This window comes from Acanthaster planci, linkage group LG18, assembly GCF_054643075.1.
Source record: "Acanthaster planci isolate LZ-2023a linkage group LG18, COTS_SCS, whole genome shotgun sequence".
NCBI classification, from domain to species: domain Eukaryota; kingdom Metazoa; phylum Echinodermata; class Asteroidea; order Valvatida; family Acanthasteridae; genus Acanthaster; species Acanthaster planci.
The window spans coordinates 5,372,162-5,398,033 of NC_141794.1; the positions used below are offsets into that span (position 1 = coordinate 5,372,162).

At 42.2% G+C, this 25,872-nt stretch overlaps 1 protein-coding gene across 17 annotated transcripts in view; it reads left to right on the forward strand.

Moving 5' to 3' along the window:
• Positions 1–25,872, forward strand: part of LOC110985497 (uncharacterized) — a 277,011-nt gene that overhangs the window by 202,346 nt on the left and 48,793 nt on the right. For all 17 annotated transcript variants that reach the window (XM_087148960.1, XM_087148955.1, XM_087148956.1 and 14 more), the window contains 5 exons: positions 21–187; positions 762–921; positions 1,442–1,691; positions 2,240–2,475; positions 2,762–2,891. In XM_087148960.1, the coding sequence (XP_087005086.1) occupies positions 21–187; positions 762–921; positions 1,442–1,691; positions 2,240–2,475; positions 2,762–2,891 (943 nt within the window). The remainder of the gene's footprint in view (positions 1–20; positions 188–761; positions 922–1,441; positions 1,692–2,239; positions 2,476–2,761; positions 2,892–25,872) is intronic.

Genomic DNA, 25,872 nt, shown 5'->3' on the forward strand with positions numbered 1-25,872 from the left:
TTTGGCGCCGTTTGTTTCAGGACATGCAGCGTGACATTGACAACCACCGCAGCCAGTACCAGGACATCAAGGTGCTGGGCAGCGAGGTGACCCGGGACCCCAAGGTCTCGGACAAGACCCGGGTGGTGGACATGCTGGCCAACCTGAACAAGAACTGGGAGTCGCTGGAGGGACTCATGCAGAAGAGGTGGGAGGTTGGACTTAGAAATTGCCACATGTGTGTCTCTCACTGTTGTCACATCCTGGTGACGTCGGAAGCGAAAAGAGTTTCTTTTCAAATCTGTGTGACTTTGTCTTCACAATTTCTTCTTTGCCTGTAAAAATTGATTTGGCAATGGCTTTGACCAACTGTTGATAAAATGTACAAATTGCAGCTTTTAAAATTCATTTTGGGAGTTTTCAAACAGTTATTCCCTGACCGTGTATTAGATGTCAAATTTTGTAGTGTTGAGGTAGTGTTTCCTTATTCCGTTTCATCCAGGCCAAAAGGACCCAACTACTATCAACCCTGCTTCCCTCGTACATTTGCTGAGGAGCTTTTCAGAATCAACGAAAACCCCATATCTGTGATATTGGAACATTCTTTGTAGTTCGTGTACAAGTGTTCAGCCCTGTGTAACAAAAAGTGAATTTATCTGCTTAAGTAAAATTGGACTGGATTTGCTGACGGTCTGTTACCATCGAAATCAACTCAAAAGGAATCTTGATGCACTGGAGTAGGTGGCGATTAAATTGGCAAGTGTCTTTTTTGTTCACACCAGGAACCGGCAGCTACAGGACCGCCAGGAAGCCCACGACAAGTTCCAGGCACAGCTCAAGGCCGTCCTGGACTGGCTGGAGAAGTTTGAGGACCGGGTGGACCGCCTGCCACTGGTGGCCATCGAACCCGAGACCCTGCAGCAACAAATGGACGCACACCAGGTGGGTGTTTCTGCCCCTCGAAGGCAGACTTGATTGTTCTATCATGTGGCAGCCATTTTGGTCTGGTTCCCTGACCACACGTTTGTCATAGCAGTTGTTCCTCACACTTAGCTGGCTTGTATTAGTCTAACATCTGCCTTTTCTGGTCTGATTCACAATTTGTACCACAAGCTGAATTATCGATTTTTATCGAGTGTACCACAAAGAGGGTTGTCTTCACCAGCCCTGGAAATCCATCTGGTTCACATTCCCATTTTCGTAGAGCCAATTGATTCTTGAGTTTTGATTGTGAAAGAAAACATGGACCAACAGTGTTCTCATTGGCTAAATCAATTGTCCTGTTGACCAGACCCATGTCAATGTGCCGTCGATGAGATGAGGTTGCTAAGGGACACAAGCAACATAAACAAATTCAAAGAGAGCAGATCTCCTCCAGGTTATGCATTAGTTACCGTAGGGACAAGGTCTATAACTTAGACATCAACTCTAACATCCCGATTTGCGCCATCTTGCCCTCCAGCCACTCCAGACAGAGTACGACAACTACATGAACCGCGTCGACGACCTGAACCACCAGGGCATCCAGCTAGAGTCGCTGACCCAGGACCCAGACCTGCCAGGCATCAGCAAGACCTCGCCCATCAAGCGTTCCAAGCTCTTCCTGTCCATGCGCTCAGACACACGCAGCTACGACTCCCGTAGCCTGAGCTCCTCCCGCCGCAGCTCCATCGGCTCAGACCTGGACCAGAGTTCCTTCATGCTGGACGACGGTGAGTCCTGATCTCTCTTGCTGATCTCTGAATTTTTTGAACTGTTTCTTGCCAGGTCATCTGTAAAGTTGCCCTGTGGCATGGTCCGTTTATAGTCTGTTTGAAATGCTGGTTCTTTTTTTGACCTGCACAACGCCCTTTCTGCCTAAATTGCAGATTAACTCTTGCTTCCCTGTGCAAGATGCAAACATCGATCTTGAGCAAAAAACATTTTGTCATATAACAACAGGATATCTATGTGCTTCCTTTGTATTCAATAGTTAACATGTAAAAGGTGTGTAATGTAAAATTCCAAAGTACAGTGGTTGAAGTTTCCCCCAAAGCTCTTTGAAAAACCAAAAACAGATGCAAAACAAACTTATGATATATAAACCGTATTTGTTTTAAAACAGAGTTTTAAAAGTGGACCACTTTAGCCCTTTGAAATTCATAATGTTGAAATGCAGTGAATTGTAATTTAATAAGGGAAGTAGTAAAAGTTTAGACTTTATGCCAGTGCACCCCGAAGTAAAAGTGGGAAAAAAAATTCTGTCCATTTTGTGGCCCAGGCCTGAGTGAGGTGCAGCGCCAGACGGCCGACGTGAACGAGCGCTACCAGCTGGTGGGCGACAAGCTGGCCGAACGCAAGTTTGACCTGGAGGGGGCGCTGGAGAAGGCCCAGGCCTACCGGGATGAGGTGCGGGACTTCCTGACCTGGATGGACAACGCCGAGGCCCAGCTCAAGACCGAGGTCACCCCAGGTGCCACCGCCCAGGAGGCCCAGAGGAACTTGCAAGAGCACCTGGTAGGTCCATGCGAAACACTTTTGGGGGGGGGGATGTTCAGGATATTCGTGACGGAAAATGTAGTGTCCATGTAGTCCTCACACTAGCCAACTTGAAGTGCGCCCTCACTGGCACAGAAGAGACAGGCTCATATGGAGTTTTCCAGTCAGTGTCTCAATTCTCTGGACAAAAATACTCAGTAATTATATTTATTATAGTGGTCCATTAGGAGATATTAAAAACTTTTCAAAAATGATCAATTTCTTACCTGGAAAACAATGTTTGCTCTTACTGTTCAATGCCAAGGTCTTTGCCAGTGATATCGATGACCACTCCTCCAATGTCTCCACCATCCGAGGACTCGCTGATGACCTGACCATCAACAAGACCCACCAGCCGGGAGCTGACAACATCCTGAAGCAGATGTCTTCACTGGGTAAGTCCAAGCTCCCAAATTTTGTGTTTGACTGTCTAATGAGCCCTAAGCTCAGTCACCAATTTGAGGAGTTCCGCGGTTTTGACAACGTTCGCATCCGTCTCACCTTAACATTCCTGAGTAGATCAAACTCTGGGAACTTGGAGATGGATCAGGTGGAGTTTAGATGAACTCTTTGAGAAATGAGTTGAAAGATTGTTTTTCTCATGCCCAAACTGTGTTAATATCAAACTGATGCAAAGTTTCAGTGATTTCACTCTTATTTAATTTCCAGTTCCTTGGGGATGTAGTTTTTAACAAATGCGGTAAATTATTGAGGTTTTTTCCTCAAAATATTGACAAATTTAAGCAAACCCCTTAGAATGCTTCATCGAACTCAAACAGAGGTTCTAGTCAAATAGTTTGGTTCATGTGTCTTCAACAAAAATCGCAACTAGAAGCAAATCAAAGAAAAGCTTTGAAATACATAAAAGAAACGTCACCATTTTAAGAGTTATGATGAAGGCACAAGGTGCAGTTCTGTGAAAAATGGTGACTTGGTGGAGACCCAGCTTCCAAGTTTTTTTTCTAGGGGCTTGGTCACACTTTATGAACAAACATTTACAAAATTTGTGACTTTTTTTGAAAAGCCCTGCCAAGTTTCGCATATCTGATTATTCTTAGACAGTAAAAAAGGAAATACTTTTCAGTCTAAAACTGCACCTGCTTTAGTTGTACACACGGAAGCTTACAAAGAGACAGCCGGTGCATTGTTTTTAAAACGGGATGTGGAAGAGGCTTTTTGTTCATGACGTCGCCAACGGTTCAGCAATTAGTCACAGAGGATGCTTCCTTGTATAGCTCACAGCCAAAGATGCTGACGTACAGTGGGTGACATTTTGTACTTGAAGCCTGTTTGATGAGATGTTCACTGAGGCTCATCTGCACCTGCTCAGACCAGATTGGACTGTTTGGAGATGTTGCTCTATTGTGAAGCTTTGCAAAACAGGAACAACACATTATGAGGAATGCTTCAAAGAAAATTATGAAGAGAATCTTTTTAGTTGTTTTTTAGAATGTCGAGAAGGGAAAAAAGAAGGAGAATTGAAATTCTGTATTATCCAAAAGTTCAGGTAAAAATTTTAGATATCTATACTTCAGCTGCTCAGAAAGAGAAAAGACTTCTTTAGTTTAGTGCTCTGCCAAACCAGAAATACTCATGTCCTTGCGTGCATTGCTCCTTTTTAGTTTAAAAAAAAATTTACATAAACATTATTAAATTAACAAATGTTGCATGGAAGATGAAATAAAGAAATGACTTTTGCCCACAAACACCCCCGTTTACCACCTAACCCACTCATCCCCTCCTCCAGCAATTGTCGTTGTGTGACCGAGTCGTTTATTACTTTTCCTGTGTGCATGTGTCTTTTCATTTCCACCCATTTTGCCATGCATTTTCCTGTCTGGCATTTTGTTCACAACACGTGTTATATATTATGTGTGTTTTTAGATTTGTTTGTCACTTTCAGGTGGTAGTTCTGGAGTCAGTACTGGTATCTTTGCCTCTCAAAGTGACCCGTCCTGACAAAATGAGATTCAAGGGTTCAAAGCCATACTGAAATGGGTGTCAATTATTGGCTTTTGTAATATTTGGAAAGAGTAGTTCGTCTCCGGTTGAATTCCAAATATTTCGCAGGATCACATATTTAAAAATGTCATTTTCTCAGCAGTTTTGACGACGGCATTGTTCGTGCCTGGTCTGAAATGTTGACACGATGTCAGGAACAAAGATACAAAGCTGTCAGAATAATGCCACCTTGTACTCTTACCCTAAGTGTTCCATGTACATACCACTGGAAAGCTTTCTTCCTGCTGAATTCAAAAATACCAATATCTCAATTTTTGAAAATTCCTACTTTCAGTTCATTTTGTGATGACAGGTGACATATATTGCAATGGGCACCAACCTGTAATTGTTGGACAAACTGGTTAAACATTTACTGTATGTCTGAGTCTTTTGCATAATTAGCACATGCTGTCTGTTCATGTGGTGTTCATACCCAGGAATCAATGGAACCGCATGAATAGGATCCATAATCAATTCAAGCAAATTTGCATCCAGCCCACGCCAGCTGTCGGTTCCTCTGTGGTACGGGCATGATAATGTACTCATCCATGTTGCCAGGTACCAGGCTTGTGGGCGCTGAACACAGTGCAGGGTCTTCTTATTTGCATATTGTAAAAGGATTCTAGCTGTCTGGCATTCGTCAGTAACAGAGGGTGGGACTTTGCCTCGAGTGTGTTTTGAGTCTGTTAGGATGCTACCCAGGCGACACATTTTCTCACGAGTGGTTCTTGTTGGAAGCAAACAACAGACTGTGCAGGAGAAATTGTGCTCAGGCAAAAAAAAATAAATAAATAAAAGTCAAAACTATTGCAAGATAGTGACATCCAGTTTATAAGTGACACTCGGTTATAAATACTTGCTGAGTATTAATTTCTGCTAAGCCATCATTTCTGCTCACCAGCTCCTGGAAACAAGGCTAAGGGCACTGCATCAAATATTTGTGCCCTCAAGTGTCCAGAGTTCATTTGGAGAAAGAAATGACCGCACATGACATCTTTGTGCTTGACCAATGATGGAATTGCCATTCGATGATAGTCAAATGGTGTCCGTTAGGCCTCACTTGCTTCCCAGTGAGTTTCACAGGTCATTGGATTTTCTGGAAATAGTCCATTGATCAACTGCTGATTCTCTCTGGCTGAACGAATTACTTGCACCTGTCACCTGACATTCTGGCATTTTCCCAACAGAATTGTGGCACTTAGAAGTGACACTTTTCAGTTCAAGTTTAATTACAATTAGAATATAGTTGTTCAGCACAATTTATAGCTTCCAAAGTAGAGAATAATTAATTGTTGGCCCAGTTAGAGTAGTTTGGTCATACATGTCATTAAATAAAGACTTGCCTATTTTACCCTTCATTGGGAGTAGACATATTCATAAGAAGGCATTTAATGGGAAATACAATTCACACTGTTCTCTATCTATTATCTGAATTACACCCATCATGCAGAATGGAAAGCCCTTACGTGCCTCACCCTGCATTTACATGTATATGTAAATGAATAGATTTCCCTTATCAATATTGATTGAGTCAAGTCAGTGGTCTCCCGTACATGGCCTGCCCATTCATATGCAAATGCAGGTAATGATATGCACTGCATGGACAATGAGGTTGATGTTTTAACCCCGATCAAGTGGACCGGTTCCATTAGTAAATAGAATGGGTGAGATCCACTGTGGCTGTGGGTACGGCATCCCCAGTGTCAATCCATAATGTTAACACTGCAATGGGACCCATGTCTATATGAGAATAATAGCTGACATCTGTATACAGGCTGACAGGTAGATTTTGACCTCTCCTAGTGTAGTGTTACGTGACAGCATCAAGCGTAGATAAAATCTGTAACCTGTTGTCGTTTCATCGTCTCTAATGTTTGGGAAACTGGAATATAGCGTTTAAGACTGACTAATTCTATAACTGCTGAACTGCCACGTGCTGGATATGATGTGCATGTCTTCCCTGATATGTAAATGAACCTCTGGTGGTGGCGTTTACACGTTCACGCACACAGGCATCAGGCCCATGTCAGCTGTTTTGGCCAAGTCCAGTTGCCACCCTCACAGTGCCAGTTTAACGCCGGTTGAGTCTGCCAAGCTAGGGACGCCTCTGGTGGGTGTTTTCATAAGCGGTTTAGTCGTCGGTTTTCACGACCAATTTCACCCAGTTTTTGTTTGTGCACCATTTAATTCCGCCTAGTTGGCACCATTATTGTCGCGTATGCTTTCACACTTTCTCCTGTCTGGGCATATTAGCGGTGTACACGTGTAGACATGTTGTTAGCATTGCTTTACCTCAGGGTCTGACTGAGAGCCATCTTTGCAATTGCTCATGTACTGGCTTATTTATATTTCATTTCCAGTCATGTGTATGATTTCCCTTTGTAAATGGTTGGTAATAATAGTAATAATTTACCATTCATAATGCGCCAATTTCATACAAAGATCAAAGGTGCATTCCACATTTGATCAGATGTGACGGATTTGTTCTGATGTGTCCCGTTTTCATGAGGTTTCTTAAATCCACAAATCTAAAGTGTGCATGCATGCAAATTGTGGCCATAGTGTCACTCCCACGTACATTAGCATGATGTAATGATTCTTTTCATTTCTCCCAAGATAGAAAAAAAACAGTTGCAAAAAACAAGGATTACATGCTTTTAACATCAAGTTTACTAATGTCCTCTGGCAATTCTTTTAGAATTGCATTTATGTAAACCCATCAATTTTTTTTTTCAGGCATTATGCCAAAATGACTCGTCAAGGTTAAGCTCTTAGCTCAGGCACGTTTTATTGCAAAGACAATCCACTGTCAAAAACTCCTGCATTACCGTGGGAAAATCTTCATGTTATAAATGCACTCAATCCAGCCAGTGACTGGAAAATTGCTCACAATGCCTATTTTAATAAATAGAACGTGCCAAGCTTATAACTTTGCACATTTAAAAATTCCTGAAGGGCGCTTTGGGGATGTACAAGTTCATCAATTAATTGTTTGAATTGGCTCAAGTTCTGAAAGGGTAAATTAACAAGCAAGGCTGTTTCCTTAGCAACGGGTGAAAATCACTATGGTCACACACTATTACTCTAATGGTAGGTTTCAGTTGAACTTTAGGAGATTAGTTGGCACAACCAGTTGTTGATTCTCAAACACTGAACAAAAGTGCAGTGCCTCTTGACAAGCGAGGTCGCAACGCACCGTCATCAGCGTGTTGCAGTCATACGTTGATTGGTACACGCTGTACATGCCCAGGCAGTTGGGTTTTCTAGGAATTTACCATTTGTGGAGAGACGGGAGAAAAAAAATTAACCTTGATTTCCAGCAGTGATGTATACAGGGAGTTTTGTATTTCATTGCTTTGACAATGACATCAAACGTTTCAGTAGCCCAATGCATATGCTGTTCATACTAGCATGGAGGAAGGACATTAAGGTGCACCTTATATGCGTACGTGACCAAAAAACCCATTCTGGCTGGCTGCTTTCAAGGTTGGAGTGGTTTGGATATATTTTATGTGTGTGGTTCTGTTCAGCTGGAAGTCTGTGGTGGTGTTCGTATGTTGGAAGGCGATTGCATCCATAGACAAATCCTCTTGTGTGAATGCAAATTTCAAGGGACTCCGCAGCAGGTTTATATTTTCAAAAAAAGGCCTTTTGAGGAAAATTAGGCATTTGCTGAACACATTTCATGACTTTAAAATAGATCTGAAATAGTTGCATTAAAGTTCAGAGCAGTTAGTTGCAAGAATTGGTTACGTCATTCAAAATCAGCTCAGTTCGAACAAAATGCTCGTCTGCTAAACTTAAATTCTGTGACAGAAATGGTTCGGGGAAAAAGCCAACCCTGAGAAAATCATGTTACAAAAATAAAGTTTTATTGCCCAAGCTCAAAACCGGAGCCTTGGAATGCTCCCAGCCAAATTTCATGGTTGACTAGTGACAACAAAAATTTCAATTTCAAATGTCATTGAGCCTGGGGAATCAAAATTAAAACAAGCTGTGTCATGAACAAGAAAGAATCGGGAAAGTAACTCGACTTAAAATTTAGGGGGGAAAATGCTCTCATGTCCGAACAGCAGTTCAATCCAATAGAAACGTTTATTTTAACTGTGAAAACTGCCAACCTTCACCCTAACATTGTGTGGAGGACTGTTGCATTTTGGAGCTCCTCAGAGATCCGTCCTACCGGGTACCAGGATTTTTGCAGTTTCCCTTCCAGTCTATATTTATTTTTTGTCCCACACTTACCAACTCCAAGGACTCAGTCAGTGGCCCTTCAAAGGATGCTGACATTTTTTCTCTCATATTGATCTGCCCACGTGTTCCCATTCATTGCTCCCCAGCAGAATGTGTGTGTGTATCTCTCTGTCTGTCGTCTTTCTCTACCCAAACAATACAGCATGTGATTTTGTTTCCCCGAACTGCACAATGTGCCGTGTACACCATTGTTGTGAGCAAGGTCACACACATGCCCAGTGTCACCATTAATGTTCCTCGTTATCCACTCCACTCCTAATCAGTCTTCACCTTGTCTAATCCAGTGCATGTGCCTGCTTGTACCGGTAATTGACGTTGCAAGGTACGTGTGTCTTGTGTCCTGCTCTGGTTTTCCCCCCTAGCTGTCTGCCAGATTCAAGCACATTAGCCCGTAACCATAGTCACATATGTACACAACGTTCCATCTGTACCGACAACCCGTTCTTGGATTACATTCAGTCCTTACTGCAAGTGTTAAATTTTTGAATACCAACTCCTGCTCCAGAGGCAGTGAAGTCCTTCGGTGACACTTGTCAATCAGTTTGCAGAGACGTGGCAGCTTATTTTGTTTTTGTTATATTTTGTTCACAATTCCTAGTCTTTGTCAGGCACTTTAAGGCACAAAAACTGGTAACCTTCTCTCGGTGTCAGGAATTCACTGGGGTAAACTCACTTTGTGCAAGGGGGGGGAATGCACAGTAAATTTTTTTTTCCTTTGTGTATTATTTGTGCGGAGCACGGTGTCAGCAGTTGACTTTCAACACACTGCATGTTTTGAAAGTTGCTGTTTCAGACAATGATTGATTTATGCATTATCAATGAGACATCTGGCATTGTTTTAGTGCAATGAAATAAAACAATTCAGAGAAAATATATAATGCTCGTACTCTTGTTTTTACATACAGAAGGCAAGGTCTAATAGTTGTCTTTATGTTCGATGCTTTTGCAGCAAGTCGAGCAACAAGAGTTTACTTGTCAATTGCTTTTGGTATCCCAGGAGCTGATTGCTGTTAAGATCCAGTTTTCTGTTTGCTCATGTAACAAAATCCAAACGTTTGCTTTTTCATGCCTGCCCTGCCCTTAAAAAAAAATCCCTCGCAAGCTCCTGGAACGATGGGAGCATGCTGCTCACGGCACGATGCCAAGAAGCGGTTGAAGAAAGAGGAAGATGCAGATGGGACAGCTCCGGAAGGTGACGATAACCAAACCCTATCCTCCCTCCTTGTCTTGTGGCCCCTCCCCCTCCTCCAGCCAATTTGTGGGTCTGTGTGTTTTCCGCTCTTCAATGGCTACCAATTCCGGGCACTCCATTGCTGGTACACTCACCAAGCCTCAATCCACTTCAAATGACAGTTGCCGCGTGGTATCTAAAACATGCCAAATGAGGCTCTGTCTAAAACAGGCTTTCCGAGCTGCGGCTATGTCTTCTGTTATCATTTACTTACAAATAGCAAAGATATAAGCTCCAGACATAGCCCGATCAGCTGCCAATTATCCTGAAGGAAGACTGTCACATACCTTGTGAGTGTACGTGCATCTTGAGCCTGGATTTGGCACGTGCGCTGCTTCACTTTGGAAAGTTGATCTTGGTCCACACTCCTTCACAGTCAGCTTTGGCAGACTGCTTCAAGACTTCTTCTGTTTTTTTGCCGAGTCGCTTGCATGTTTGTTTATTTTTTTGCTAATCAAACTGCCAAAATCGTCACTTGCGCGGAATTGCAGTTTGGGTCGCTACAAAGTTCAAATCCGTTTTCCACCATCCTGCTTTGTGCCTTTGTGATCTTTAGTTTTCTTTGCGAAGATTGTGTTTTGATCTCAGTGTCCTCAGTGTCCTCGGTTACCAGTTCCTCATTTCACACAAAAGTACAATTACACAGGGCATCTTGCTGCCAACAATCAGAGCTATTAATGCTAATAAAGTAGAATCACATCCATTATGAAATGGAACACGCAAATTGGATGACAACCACTGATTGCCTCAGTACCTATTGTGTAAACCAGATCTTTTATTAATCTGTCTTTATAATATCAATGTTTATTCACCAAGCCCATTTTCTTAGAGCAATAGGTTCAGTTTTAGAATTGTGCTTGCAATTGGGGTGCTGTTTCCTCCCCCCCCCAAAAAAAAAACCCAGCTGGCTCAAGAAGTTGCTTCTTTTTCAGTGAACTTTGTAAAATCTTTACGTTGCATTCAGATTTGCTGAAACAAATAAGCATGTTTGAAAGGTACGGTAGACAGTCGTTCTCAAAATTGTTCTCTCAAACATACATGTTCAGTTCCCCTTCCCCCCATGAAAAAAAAAACTCAATTAAAAACCATTTAAATTTCCCAGTCTGAATTTCTGTCGTGCTAAGCAGCATGAGATAGAGGGGCTGGTAACCAGGGAAAATGGTACCAGCAGAAGGCAGTACCCAGCCACCTGTAACTGACAGTACGGAATGCAACTGGATTTAGGATATGCAAATTGTAAAAGAAAGTTAGATTCTGCACAGGCAGTTTATTTTTTTGACATTTCCCAGTACAAAAGACTGTCATTAGTCGGTCCACAGAACAAAAATTTCAGTAAGATTCCAATTTGCAATCAAGAAGTCAAAGGTCAGTGTACAAAACTAAATACAGATAAGTTCTCTGGCTTTGTTCTGTTGTTGTTGTCACTATTGTTGGTCAACTGCTGGTTTTTCTGGAAACTCTGTCATTCTGGTTATTTTTGCTGTTCAGTTGGAAGTATTTTCCCCCAGTGCTTTCATTTTATTTGCATTTTTTTTCTTCTTTTTTTGGTTTGACGCTTTTGGGTGTTTTACTTTATTCCATTCCATACAAATTTTTATTTTGATTGCATGTTTTTAATTCCAAGACTAAAACGTTACACTTTGTGATTTTTTATTCCATCAATGCCTTGCCATTGTTGCTTTCAGTTTGTTTAAAATGAAAATGGTACAAACATTGTATTCTGAAAAAATACCGTTGATTGTGCATACATGTATTCAGTGGATTGTATGCGCCACAGCACTGACCAGATTTGATTTTCTCTGCACGATTAAAAAAATGACTTATATCTTTGATATTTCTCTGCCAGTATTAAAGTATCCATTTCCTTTACGTTGTCCACTGAAGGATTCAGTGAAGTGCAGGAAAAGTCACAGGGGGTGGAAAATGATACTACTCAGCGGCATTATGTTGTGCTCGTCTCATGCGAACTCGTCTGATAATTTAAAAATAATGCCACTTTTCCTATCACAGCACTCCTAGATTTGGCATTACATTAAGTCGTGTCCTATCTCCTGGTCTGTTCATTAACCAGTGTGCAAGCATCTTGCATTGCTACTCCCTCAGACCACGTGATTTATCATGTTTACCCAACGGTCACATTCAGACCTTTGGCTAGGCCCCTTCGGGTTGCCATGGCAACACAGCTCTGGGAAAATGGCTGGTTTCATCACCTGCTTTGAGGTTGGTTTTTTGGGGGGGGTTTTTTGTCTGTTTTTTAAATGAAACATGCTCAAAATGAGATGCAGTTGAAGGTTAGTGTAGGGATTATCCACAACCCTACCAAAAAAAAGAAATTTGCCAGAATCCAAGCATCTTTATTGCACTACACTACATGTGTATCATTATTGGCAGATTCGGGACTGCCAAGCCCAGCTTTGACTTGTTTCCATCCAATTTATAGTCCCTTTTTTTCTCATTTACAATGAATGTATCATTCAGATCACTACATTTTTGTGTCAGTTCAAGCAAACACATATGCACTTATAATGAAAGAGGTTAGTGGGCTCTGTAAGATGTCTGGAAGCCACAACTGTGCTTTCCCTTTATCTAGCAATATATCAAAAGAACACCCAGCTGTCAGAAATCTGTACAGCACTGCGTGGCGGCGTAGAGTAGCATGTTATCACACCCTCTCAAGCTGGGTGTAGCAGTGTCCAATTGAAGTGACTAGTGCCCTCTGTTGGCTGCATGTATATATTAATACATTTACAGCTCTTGCCTGGTTGCTTAAAGGGGTTTCAAGGTTTGAGAGTTCAAAATCACAAATCATGAACAAAAAACAAACTTGATGCGCACCGTCCACATTACTGGTATGAACAGCCGGTGATGGCAACCCTTTGTAACATCCCACATATCATTCACAGAAAATTTTATAACATTCCCACACTTCCACTGAAATTTCACTCTGCCATGGTTAGTTCTCAAATGTCAGTTAAAACTATCATTGTTCTGCCCACAAAGAGTAAAGGGTGGCCCCTGTTCTCACGTTGCCATAAAATACACATTTACACGCTCTTGCTTTAGAGAAGTTTGTACTAAAATGAACTCTATTCATGATGAACTCTATTCGAAATGTCACAGGAGTAAACACAGTTTTCAAAACCTTTTCATGAAATGCTGCTGCTCCAGGAAAAAGTTTTTGTGTGTGTTCTTCCTGTTTCTTGCACAGAACCACAGCAGCATTTTTAATTTCCTGCACCCAAAGTGCAAACATGGATAATCTTAAACTGTTCCAGTCGAGAACACTTAACCCATGATTGATGTTTTGGCTCAGTGCATTCCCAGAGACCACACGTACCACTGCCCAGGAAATGCTGTTGGTTCGTCACACTTTTATTCTCTTATTTGTTTTTTATTTGTTGTTTTATTTTTAATAACTCCATGGTTGCGTTTAACATATAGCCATGATATACCACCATATATAGCCAGAATAGAGTGGCAGATGTAATATCCTTGAATCAGGCAACACAAGTCAGGATTCTGACCAATATTTCAAAACTATCATTCAGTGATAACACTACTTGCCAGGAAACTTCAGAATGGTGCCTCATACTTTTATTCTCTGATTGAGTGGCACAAAACACCTAGCCATAATAATTATCCTTTTACCAAGCAGGGCATATGTTTAGTAGAATGGCCAACATGTTCAGACTCCCTATCCAGGTGTGTTTAAACCCAAATCTGTATTCAGTACAATTTTTCACATGGGGGTCAGACTAAACACTGCCAAGCTGTGGGGTAGCTAGGCAATAACATTGACATCTGTTGTTGATATGAAGAGCTAATTGGGTTTTGATTTGAGTTTGTCAGATGATTCGATTTCATTTCCCCTGAAATGGTTTCCTGTGGATCAGTTGTCTTCTTTCCTGCCCAATTCCCACCCACGAATCGGTGCCCATTGAGGCTGTTCCAAAGTCACGGAAGCAGTTTAGAACATACTTGACGACTAACCTTCCGACATTTATAACAAATGCGGCTTTTAGTTCACCATCGCACAGGATGTATCGGAGAACCAGCATCCCAGAGTTTGCACTCTGTGAATCATACTCTGTTTGTGAATGCTGCTGGCCCCAAAGTTGTTAAAATACTGCATTAAATGAAAAACCAAGGTATTTGTACAGTGCGCAGTCGAGAGACCAGACCAGATTGAACAAAGGGTGCAGTTTAATGTGTTGATCTGTCCATTTTTTTTAATCCTTTACTTAAGATGAAACTTACCATGGTGAATGTGTTTTCCCATGTATTGTAATTTAACAATTCTATGTTTGTACCTCTGTTATTAGCTGGAGAGGTCTCTTTTGTCTCTTTTTAGAAATAATATTTTTTGTTTTAATTGTCTATTTCGGTGACCCACTTTCAGGAAATTGCCGTCATGCAGATGGCCTTCCCATCTGCCAACGTCAGCAGATAACTATTGATGTCACCTGGATGACTCAGTGCATTTAGGATTAGTGGGGTTAAGGCCCCTAGTCACTGTGGGAATTCAGCAGTAATTTTATCTCACATGCACATTGCACGGGCTTGTGGTGTTTGGTTAACAACCTCGACCTCTTCTGAATTTTAGTCCTTTGAATAAAACATCATCAATCTGTAGTCTATTTTCCTGGTCAGCTTGCGTGGAGACAGATTTAATTGAACGCATAATTCCTCAAATGAAAACTTTATCACCGTGGATACTGTCCTCCATTAGTCTGCAAGTGCTCCTGGTGTAATGCCTTCTTCCATTGACATCTGCTGTTATTTTTTTTTCAATCCATCCGATGTAGGTCAACATATTCCTTGAATCTCCAGGAGGCAGTCGATTATTATGCGCAGTCACATAATCAATTTAGCATCAAATAATCAAAGTACCACATCCCATGGTCCCATAGGAATCCCCACAGCAGCCATAACACATGACCCACTTTGGACTCATTTGAGGGAGCAGCGCTGGAAGATATCCATAGATAAATTCCTGTGCCACTCAGGAAGTGAAAAGGAAACTGACAGTTGACACTTTAAGTTTCCTCCACGGCAAGATAAGGTTAATCAAAAATCTTGAATTCTGCCTGCAGCTGGAAACCTTTCAAAAATCATCTTAGCAGAAGAAAACACTTTCAACTCTCTGGCTCACTATTGTGCAAATACTGAGGTCAGAATTGGTTTTTTAATAGTGCAATTAGGAACATTTATGCATAAATTGTGCCTTGGGTGGTTTTAAATTTCTAAACTTCTTGAACCCACATATTACATGGTAAATGTGAGCTGGGGTCTCAGTCCCTCATAAATTGTAACAGAATTGCATTTGCATTGAGGTTATCAAAATAGCAACCGCTTAGGTGAGGTTGAAATGACAGATCAACTGTGCTGTTTCAGTTTCGCTATTACTGGAATTCTCGGATGTCTAGGAGTGCTGCTATGAAATAAGGTGTCCCTTGATTTCTGTCGTTTCCAAGAAATGTCCAACTGGTTAATCATGTCCGACAAGATCGGTGTCGTAGACCGGAAAGAGTAGAGTTTCGCCGCATTTGTCACATGCCCACGGTGGCATCCTGTCCCGGTTTACTTCATTAGCAGAAGCTAATTTTGGCAAAAACCGCTCGCCTGTTTCTCGCTGTTGTGATTTGTCAAGTCATATGGTGTGTCTGGGTTTGGCATCTTGCCCAAATACTAGCCGCAGCTGTTACATTCCTCCTTCCCCTCGTGAACTAAGGAAATGAACTCTTCAAGAACATTTTCAGCATTGAAAGAAAATAGGTTATCATGAACACATACACTTGAATGAGAAACTATTGAGGTGTAAGGTGTCAAAAAATTTTCCCTTGTCATTTACCCACATAAAGCACAGGAAATCATCTTTCTCTTCCATGGTACATGTAGTAGCTGGAGCAGTTGTTAATTATTGGGGAACTGAAAACCATTTTGGAAGTTAGTGTCAGTTCACTGAACAGTAGTTGCGTAGGTGGGGCTAAACTTCGCACCATTGTTGATCATTTCCCCCTCTGTAACCACCACAAGTCCCAGCACATGCTACATGTGATTCACTGATGCCTTCTCTGAACTCATTACATTATGAAAACATTACCAGATGTTTGGGCCTGGAATGAACAAACAATCCTTGGCTATAGTTTCACCCCAGGAGGTTTTTTTCCCTCAATATTATTCTTTGCCTTATAGTACTGATGAACAACTCAGTTAAAATGAAAAATCACCACACCCCTCAAAAAGTGCCCTATTTACTCCGTGAGAAGGCTACATAGCGCCCTCGTCAATTCATGCTTGATGCCAACAGCTCTTGATCCCCCACAGCAGTGGAATAGCCTCTTGCTTTGATCATCTTGGCTAGTAATTGCTTGAGGCCTCAAGCCATTTCATATTACAGCAAATGGAAATTGTATTTTTTTCAGCCAGAGTTAATTGATGACCTTGAGTGACTGGTGTCCCAAGAGAGCCCCATGATATCATGAGGCACTCCCCTCCGCATCTCCCCCTCCCCCCCACGCAGGAAGGTAATTGGCTGTCTGACCACAGCCGTGCCTTAGATGGGAGTTGTTTATTTTCTCTTCTGATGATGTCATCTTTTGTTATTGGTGGTAATAAGCACAACTTTAAGGGAGGCGATGAATTGTTTGTTCTTCTCTGATGATGTCACTATTTGTTGTTTTCTGGTAAACAGTTTGGTTTCTCCTGTCACTGAATCTTTAAAGGGAACGAACAAAAAGTGGAGCAGTTTTTACAATGGACAAACTCGGAAGTCAGTGAAAAAATTGCAAGATTGATCACTTGATAGCGTATCCAGGAGATGAGAGCTTTAAATCTCGCCAATTCTCTCTGTCCTTGAAAAAAAATCTCAAACAGGTGAACTAATTGTTGAAAACAAGTCAAACATATCAGGTGTATCAGATCTAGGTTGAGACTCTTCATAGTAGAAACTTCAAATTAGGCATAGCCATATTTTGTGCAGTAGATTTACTTTATAAACTAAGGAAGACTATTTTGTACAAAAAGTGGGGTTCAAGTTGGTTTTGAGACCAGTTTGCACCACAATCAATCAGCTCGTTTCAGAATAACAGACCCTGTCTGAAAATTAATGTTTCAAGTGTCTTTGAAACTCTACGATTTTGACTTCTTGTGCCCGTTTCTATCAAGTCAGATCTTCGATTTTGTACTGGGACAGCTCACTCGATGAATGAAATGCCTTATTCAGATAAATTAATTTGTATAGTTGTTTGAAAAAAAAATGAAATAATATTAATCTTTGCGCTGAAATAGTTTTGAATACATAAGTACCAGTAGCTTTTCCATTTTTCTTCTGAAATTGAAAGACTTTGCTCAAACCATTACCTTTACCCTTTCCATAGAAATCAGCAGTTTGAATATATATATATATTATATAAATATCCTTGAAATGCTCTTTAATAGTATGCTGCTGATCATAAATCTACAACCACCTGTGCTTCAGAATGGAAGAACCCTGCACTGATGACCTCAGGGTCATGTATAGAATATTGCTCTGTGTGTCTGCATTGCATGCATTGGCACTGTTATTATGGAAGGGGCTTGGTGCAGTGAACAGTCAGTGTGTGATACAATCAGCCGCAAAGAGACAGATCAGTAAATACAGTAGCACTCCTGATGCAGTGATGTGGTGCCCGTCACCACACCAACCCACCACTGCCGGCACCCTCCTCGGCTGACACCGGAGGGACTAGAACTGCGAGGGAAGTTTGTGGGAATCGGAAGGTTATGGGGAGAAGAGAGCAGCAACGGGATGTGTTTGCAACCGACCAGCGGTAGCAACCAACAACAGCTATATCATCCGGACGAACACACAGGAAATGTACTCATTAAACGCACCACGGGTATAATTTGGACGGTTGACAGGTACATCTGATTGTGTTCGTGCATGTGTCCGTCAGTTTGTGTTCACACCGTGATAGTGTGCACACTGATGTTTCAGCAGCAGTACTAGTTATTTTGTGCAATATTTACAACTGGGACCATTTATAGTGGCTCACTGGCTATTCTGTCTGCAGCAAGTGGTGGATGTCCAAAGGAGCTGAATGGTCCAACTCAATGTGTGTGATAGATTTTTTGGGGTGACTGTTTGCATCTGCTCACGGTTGAATGAGTTTTATTGATTGCACTCAGGAGAAGCCAAGATAAGCCAGGCTTGTTGGAAGTCCTATTGTTGTGCCAGCAATCCCTATTGTGGCCAGAATCCCAGGACCTGGAAGGAGACACAAAGAGCGTATGTAAGACTTGAGCTTCGCACAAGAGTGCAGCGGTGACATCTGCTGGTATATGTTAGGGCTACATGATTGTAGCAGTTCATCAACCTGCTTGTTTTCCCTGCGTGTTTGTCTTGCCGGTGCTGGTGACTAAGGCGGAAGATCTACTGGTTGTCCTTCAGCTTAATTGCCCTGGAGGTCCCTTCCGTGGAATTTGGGACACTGGTGACTTTGACAGTTCAAGACCATCCCAACTAAGTGTATGTACATGTATGCAATTCCAATTGGGAAGATACCTGCTCTGTTCAGCAACAGCCAAAAGAAACAGTTTTTGACGTACATTCCAATTTTGTTCTTCTGGAGTTTTTGATACATTGAAGTGCCTTGCTTATATATTTTTGTAAACATGAGTTCAAGAGTGGCCAATTATCTCGCAGCTATTAGTAAACAAGGGGGGACCAAGCAAGAGAACGGCCCCCCAAACAGAACGCAGACTGCGTCCCCGCGGCACTGGATGGTGGGCCAGGGCTCGCCGCTCAAACCTTACCAGTTCCCCGTCAAGCCAAGCCAGAACGGGGGCTTCGTCAATGGCACCGGGGGGACGGACGTGCCAGACACAGTGCCCGGTGCCAGGCGGACATTTGTCATCACGGGCAACCGCTGTGGCCCCGTGGAGGTGTCGGCCGTCTCAAGGAAGACCAGCGCCCCCCGTGGCCCCACCTGGGAGGCAGAGCCAAAGTTTTCCCGACTCCTGCTGGACACGGAGGTGGACGAGGGTGACGTGGTGTGCTTCCACGCACAGTTTGCCTGCCATCCGAGGGCAGAGGTTGAATGGTTCAAGAACAGCCAGGAGGTCGTCACAACCGACTGGTGTTTAATATACACCTATGAAACGGAATCCATGCTAGTGATATGTAACGTTAACGAGAGTGACACGGCGGAGTATACAGTAACTGTGACAAATTCTGCAGGACAGATATCATCAACAGCCAAGCTACTAGTCTACATCAAAGGTTGGCATCCACGTTTTCGTTGTACACTGGTTTTAATGTCTTTTGTTTGAAAACCTGAATTCCCACGCACTGGCATTTTTCATCCAAGCAGATTTGTACAAGAGAGTCAAGGTTTCATGTACACTGCCCATTGGGAAGATGTTTGTTTTAGGGGTGCTGCAGAGCACCACGCTCCGTGATGCATAAGTGAGTTCTCGGCACAGGAATGGCCCACCATTCTGTGCACAGTGTGTTACAGATGTACCATATGACTACAAAAGTCCCCTTTGAGTTTTGCTATTTATCTGCCCTGTCCATACGTTTCAGAATGTTTATCTGTATTTCGATTTTGGACGGGATCAGTCATCCCGTCCAGCTATATCTGTATATGTTTGTCAAACCATAGCAGCTAGTGTTTTAACTTTGTTCCTTCAAACTTCAGTGTAACATATTCAACCTTGCTAAGTGTTGCATAGAATCCAAGGTGCTATTCCTGCACAGGATGGCATTTGATCGACCCCAAATCTTTCCAAACTTTGCTCTGTTTGACTTCCCGAGCTAGATCAAAAGATGACATATTTTGGTGTACTTGTATTGATTCCTTATTGGGCCGATCGTCGTTAAACTTGATCAGGGTAAAGGTCAATGGGTTGAATTGTTTGAAAAATCAACATAAAAAAAAATGCTCAGGCAAAACCGGTATGGCTTTTCCAAATCTGCAACTAAATGCAAAACAGTCATTTCCGTTGCCTTTGTTTCTGGGGGCCTGGGTCACATACCATATTTGCTTGCCTGCAGTCTGTTTGGGCGCACTCAGCACAAATAGGAACGTTAAGAAAAATGTTGCTTCAGAAGTGTTCACACTGTAAAACCTCTGAAGTGAAACATTCTCAGTGGCTGTTAATCCAATTTGATCAGTACATGTTATTTCAAACAGAGTATTCATTTTTAACTAGGGAACAAAGCGGCAAATCCCCTGACATTGCAAAGTGATTCCAAATATGAACATGTATCCAAAATAAATTGAGGAATATTATGAGACTTAAAACACACTAACAGAATCTACAATTCTCGAGTATCTTTGAAGCACTCGAGGTGCAGGTTCAAGTCACCCAATTTTTTTTTTTGAAAGAAATGTTGGGTTGGCATAAGGCTTACGCATAACCTAAAAGTGCCTGACTGGCCCAGATCGTAAAATTATTTTTGGGATACAACTCAATAATCCCAACTCCTTCCAAAAAGTTACCTTTTCAACTGCCCTACCCAAGTTGTTTGCCTCAGTGAGCATTCAAACAAAACGATCGCATTCATGGAACCAGAATAGTTTGTGGTTTGAGCTTCACTGAAAGGATGCCAAACAAGGGGGTTATTTTTTGGTTCTTGTCTCCATCTGGTTTTGGGCCATTCTGGGAGTCCTGAAGCGGTTCAGGGATATCGGTTGAAAGAGTTAATTGTACAATATTTCAAAGCATTATGCCATTAGTGCTGGTACTGTGGCCCTTTTTTTTTCACATCAGTTATAAAAGGTAAAGTTTCTTTTATGCCCCAATTGCAAAAGCAATAAAATATGACTTGTGCAAGTCTTTCATTATACAAGTAAGTTTGAAGTATGTGAGACAGATATGTACCTCGCCTTTTCAGTCCCAAATCCTCTGATTTAAATATGACTTTACATGCACCCTCGTGGATTAGGGTTAAAAAGATATTCTCAAAGGGAGAAAGACACATCCTGAATGTACTGTAAAATTAACTTTTCATTGATTCAACTGCTGAAAAGTTTCTAAAATGGTAAGCCACATTAATGTAATGGTCCATTAGTTGATGAACGTGTACATCACAGAATTAATGATGTCCTACTCGTCCCAAACAATACCAGCGCCGCAGCCCTTAATGAAAATAGACAGTACGAGCAATCACATCTAATTATGCTGATTAATTGATGACACAGGGAGTGATTGGGCCAGCACAGAAGTGCTGTAAAGGCATTCATCCGCCCCACAAAAAAAAACAGTATTTTGAATTTCTGGCAAGGCAAGAGAGCCAATTTATGTTCTGGTCTGCAGAATCAGCTGAGGTCAACATTGAACACTTATCACTCGGGGATAATGCCCTAATGCATGCATATGTGCATTGAGGACCCCCCTGTGTAACACACCATCCTCTTATTTTATATCATGAGACAAGGCAATGTTGTATGTGTCAACGCATTGATTCCCGATACAACAGCTGCATTGATTGCATCGGTTCGGTGACGACAGGTGTGGTTTTTTTTTTTTGTCTCTCTCAGGTTTCCAAGCGATGATGAATCGCATCATTTATTTGTGCGGGTACAAGCACCTCTTTGCAGTAGCTCGCAGGTTTTTAATGAATGCCCTCAATAAACAAAAAGATAATGAGTCTGCCGTGCACGGCTGCATGCATCATTTTGGGCGGCGACTGAAATAAATATCATTATCGTGTGATGATTAATTGGAGGTGAACCGACCAAAATGATTGAGTTACGAATTCGTTCGAGCAATTTCATTGCCCGACTTCATTTTTCAATTTTACACAATGGGTCATTATATTTGGTGTGGTTGCTTAAACTGAGAAGTGAAAGAGGAAGTAAAAATTGAAGTATACTTTCGTAAATGGTTGTGAGAGGCATATACACTTTTCCATTTGGTTTGGTTTCTATTCAGAAAAGGTGTGCCTGTATGCACATCCAGATGCCTGCCTTGTTTGTCTTTTTTTGTTCAATTTGATGGCGTGACCTTTTGATCTGGTGGTTGTAGGTTTATACCGCACTTGTCAATACCCCAGTAACTTTGACCACTGTTGACCCGAAGATCTGACACCATAAAAAGAAAGTCCACAAACCACAGGACTGGATTGGCCAAAATGGATATATATTGTAAACATTAACAGTGAACCTGTTAACTGGCCTTCCACCATTTAAACATTGGCAGGGGTTTGATATAAAACAAGTCTTTGAAGGTCCATCCAAATTTGTGTGTTGGGCATTCAACTTGCATGTACTTGTACATGCAATGCTCAAATAATGGGTTAACCCTAACCCCCTAGGGTGTATGTAAAATCGCTTTGAAATTGGAGGATTTGGGAGTGTTAGGGTTAAAGTTCACTTAAATGCTCACCCAAAATGGAGAAACAAAAGAAGAATACATCTGATACGGTCATTTTATCACTGTCATTTCATGCATGTTTGGCTCCTCCAATCGGGATGTCCCTCTCAAAAGCTTGTTGTGTTACCTGTCATTAAGAACAGTCACCACGATTTGATCCTGGGGGGGGGAACCTAATGACTACTGACAGAAGCTGCTAGCTGTGGCCAACTGGCTATTGAGCTCATTCACAGTCCCGCATGGGATTTGTTTGTGTGATTGGATCTCGTAATGCTGATGAAATCCACTCATATTGTTAAGAATGAAAAGGGAATGAACCAAAGCGTCTTTGGCACAAGTGCGCATTTGGGCCCATGTGTTCTCCACCGTAGACACTTTCATTTTGTTTTGTTTTTTTCAATGCATCAGGTGATGTCAGACATTAATAAGTATCAGGATTCTCATCGGTAAAGCAAACATTATATACAGTGGGGATTGTTCTTGGCTGAAATTCAAGTGGACTTGACAATAACGTGCCACTTTGCAAGCAGGAGACCATATTGTCTCACTTCATTTCTCTCCACACAAAGTGATACGACGAGATCACATGGCAGCTAGACGGGCATACGTACATGTACATGTAAGCATGCACATTCTATACTGAGAGCTGGAGATGTAGTTTTACCACTCTCAAGCACTCATCACTTCCTTTTATGGATGCGCACAACAGATTCCAACAAATTGCATTTTATCAGCACCCTTCCTGAAACAGCCTTTTTTTTATATTTGCTGTTGCCGTTTGCTGTTTATTGTGCAAGCAATGTAGACAGTGCCAATAGTGCAGGTATCAGGTGTCCATTCCAAGCAAATATTTGGCCCCAATGCCCAACATAAACTTCCTGGTATGGAAACCTTCTCTTGACACGCAACCAAGACAGGGTTGGGTTTTTATTTACTCTCGATTTGTTTCCTCAACTTTTCTCCCAGCGTTTAGTTTTTTGTTGTTGGATCGAACAGACCCCAGAAAAGGTTGATATCCCATACAGCTCAGGGGCTTTAGATAAATGTACGCCCTTTGAACTCTTCTGCTGTTGTTTTCTAGATAAACTTGCACATGTTGGCATTTGTCAGCAGGAGATGACAAGGAGCCAGCACAGATTCACTTACAGCGACTTCCAAATATAAAGACTTAACTCCCATTCAGATCACATTAGAGCATATATTCTATGTTAGGCAACAAAGATAATTACTGCGAGCCAAATCGGTGAAGTAGCTCATGACAGCTACAGATGCATAAATTTGACATAGCTCTCGTTTATTCCATTGACTGTCCAGACAAGCCCCAAATGCACTTGCCAACTGCTTAGCAACAGACAAGCTGCAACAGGCTCGGTGGGCCCGTCACATGATACACATAGGGCAGGCTGAGTAAAAATTAAACCAAGGAAAAGGTTGTATGTATTTAGACAAGTCCATTGGAAAGACAACCCTGCATACATGGCATGTGGCAAAGACTTGAAATTTTCATATACGAAAGTACAACCAACCGCTGTGGGTGTACATGTTGTCTTGGGTTGATCATTGATAGAGCTTCCATCCAGGTTTATCTTATTAGCTCTGAAGGAATCAATTGCCTGTCTTTGGATTTAAAAAAAAAATTCAAACAGGAGGCAAGTTTTTGGCTTTTCCAGTTAAATACAGATGTCTCAAGATGTCTAATTGGCTTGAAAAAATGGGCAATTTGGGGTTCGGAGCTCACAGAGCTTGTGTGCAGTTTAGTGAGAAAACCCGACATCAACCTATGGCCCAACCTTAGCCGACTTCTGTTAGAGCTTCTGAGCTCAAAATGGGCTGCAGAACCTGAGCAACATTTATTTGCCGAGCAAATAGCTTTTTGACGTGGGAAAATGTCTCTGCAGAAGTGGCTCGGTGAAACGGCCCCTAGAAAAAATCAAATGCACGCAGTATTCAGCCATGCAGGAACTTTGGGACCTTTGTGACCTTTGTCACCTCGGAATGTGATGTCTGAGTGGGAACATGGCCTCGTTCTGCTCTGTTGACATAGGACTGCCAAGGCCAAAAAGTGTTCCGTTTGAAGCTGTCCATAAAATACGCGCACATGTTATTGTGTATGCCTTGCCAAGTGGAGACGAGGTCTGAGGCAATCTGCACATATCACATATGCAGGGTGCTAATAATCCTGAATTTAAAAAAATGAAATCAATGTATAATAAACTTTTCATACCACAGAAATTGCATAACACCATGTCATTCATCATTTAGATAGCTATTACCCGTAAGATCGATCGGATTAAAGGCAAAGGCAAACAGCCTATGTGTGTGTACAGGAGTGTTGTTAAAACTACCGAATCTGCCAGGCACACATGGGGGGAGGAGTCTGCCAGGCACACATGGGGGGAGGAGTCTGCCAGGCACACATGGTTGGAGGAGTCTGCCAGGCACACATGGGGGAGGAGTCTGCCTGGCACACATGGTTGAAGGAGTCTGCCAGGCACACATGGGGGAGGAGTCTGCTAGGCATACATGGGGGGAGGAGTCTGCCAGGCACACATGGGGGGAGGAGTCTGCCAGGCACACATGGGGGGAGGAGTCTGCCAGGCACACATGGGAGAGGAGTCTGCCAGGCACACATGGGGGAGGAGTCTGCCAGGCATACATGGGGGAGGAGTCTGCCAGGCATACATGGGGGGAGGAGTCTGCCAGGCATACATGGGGGGAGGAGTCTGCCAGGCATACATGGGGGGGGGGGGCTGCCGTGCATACATGGGGGGAGGAGCATCTAAAAAGTCAGCATGTTGTGTTTGTGTGCACACTTTATGGACGGTACCTACACAACTTGTTCCAAACCCTGTGGGCATTGTTGACGTTTCTTTTTGGGGGGGGGGTTTACTGTATGATTTACTGTGGCTTCGGAACATTGTGCAGTTGCAGCCAAATCATTTGGATCATTGGAAATGTAAAATGGAAAGGGTGACAAAAGTTTACTTGATGAATGAAATCCCCAGTTGGCCTCCGATATTGTGTAAGAGGTGAAATAGACCTGTTGGCTTTTTATTCGTACACGTGCATTGTAGATTCCTCCCAACCAAACAGGTACATGTATAGTCCACCTCACCCAATCAGTTCAGAAACTTCATGCTTTTGGTTATATGATGTATTGTACATGTACCTCAGATTCTAATAATGTAAGCCTACACTGGAACCAGTTAGGTTCACTGATAGGTTCACCACTCGGCACAGTAATACAATAATATACTTTCCTTGGTTTTCATCTAGGTCCCTGTTTGTCATAAATCAGTCATCAACCCCAGCCGTGGAAATGATATGTGAATAAATGCCATCATAAATAATCGACTTGGTATCACATGACCTACCAGGTACACGCCAGGTGCTTTCATAGCACGCAATACCCCAAGGCACTCAGAAACAACATGAATATTATTCTCTTCATCATTGTGGAAAAGTCTTGCACTGAACAAAGACTGGACAGGAGGAATATGTTGCTGGCATCGTATCTCAATTTCATG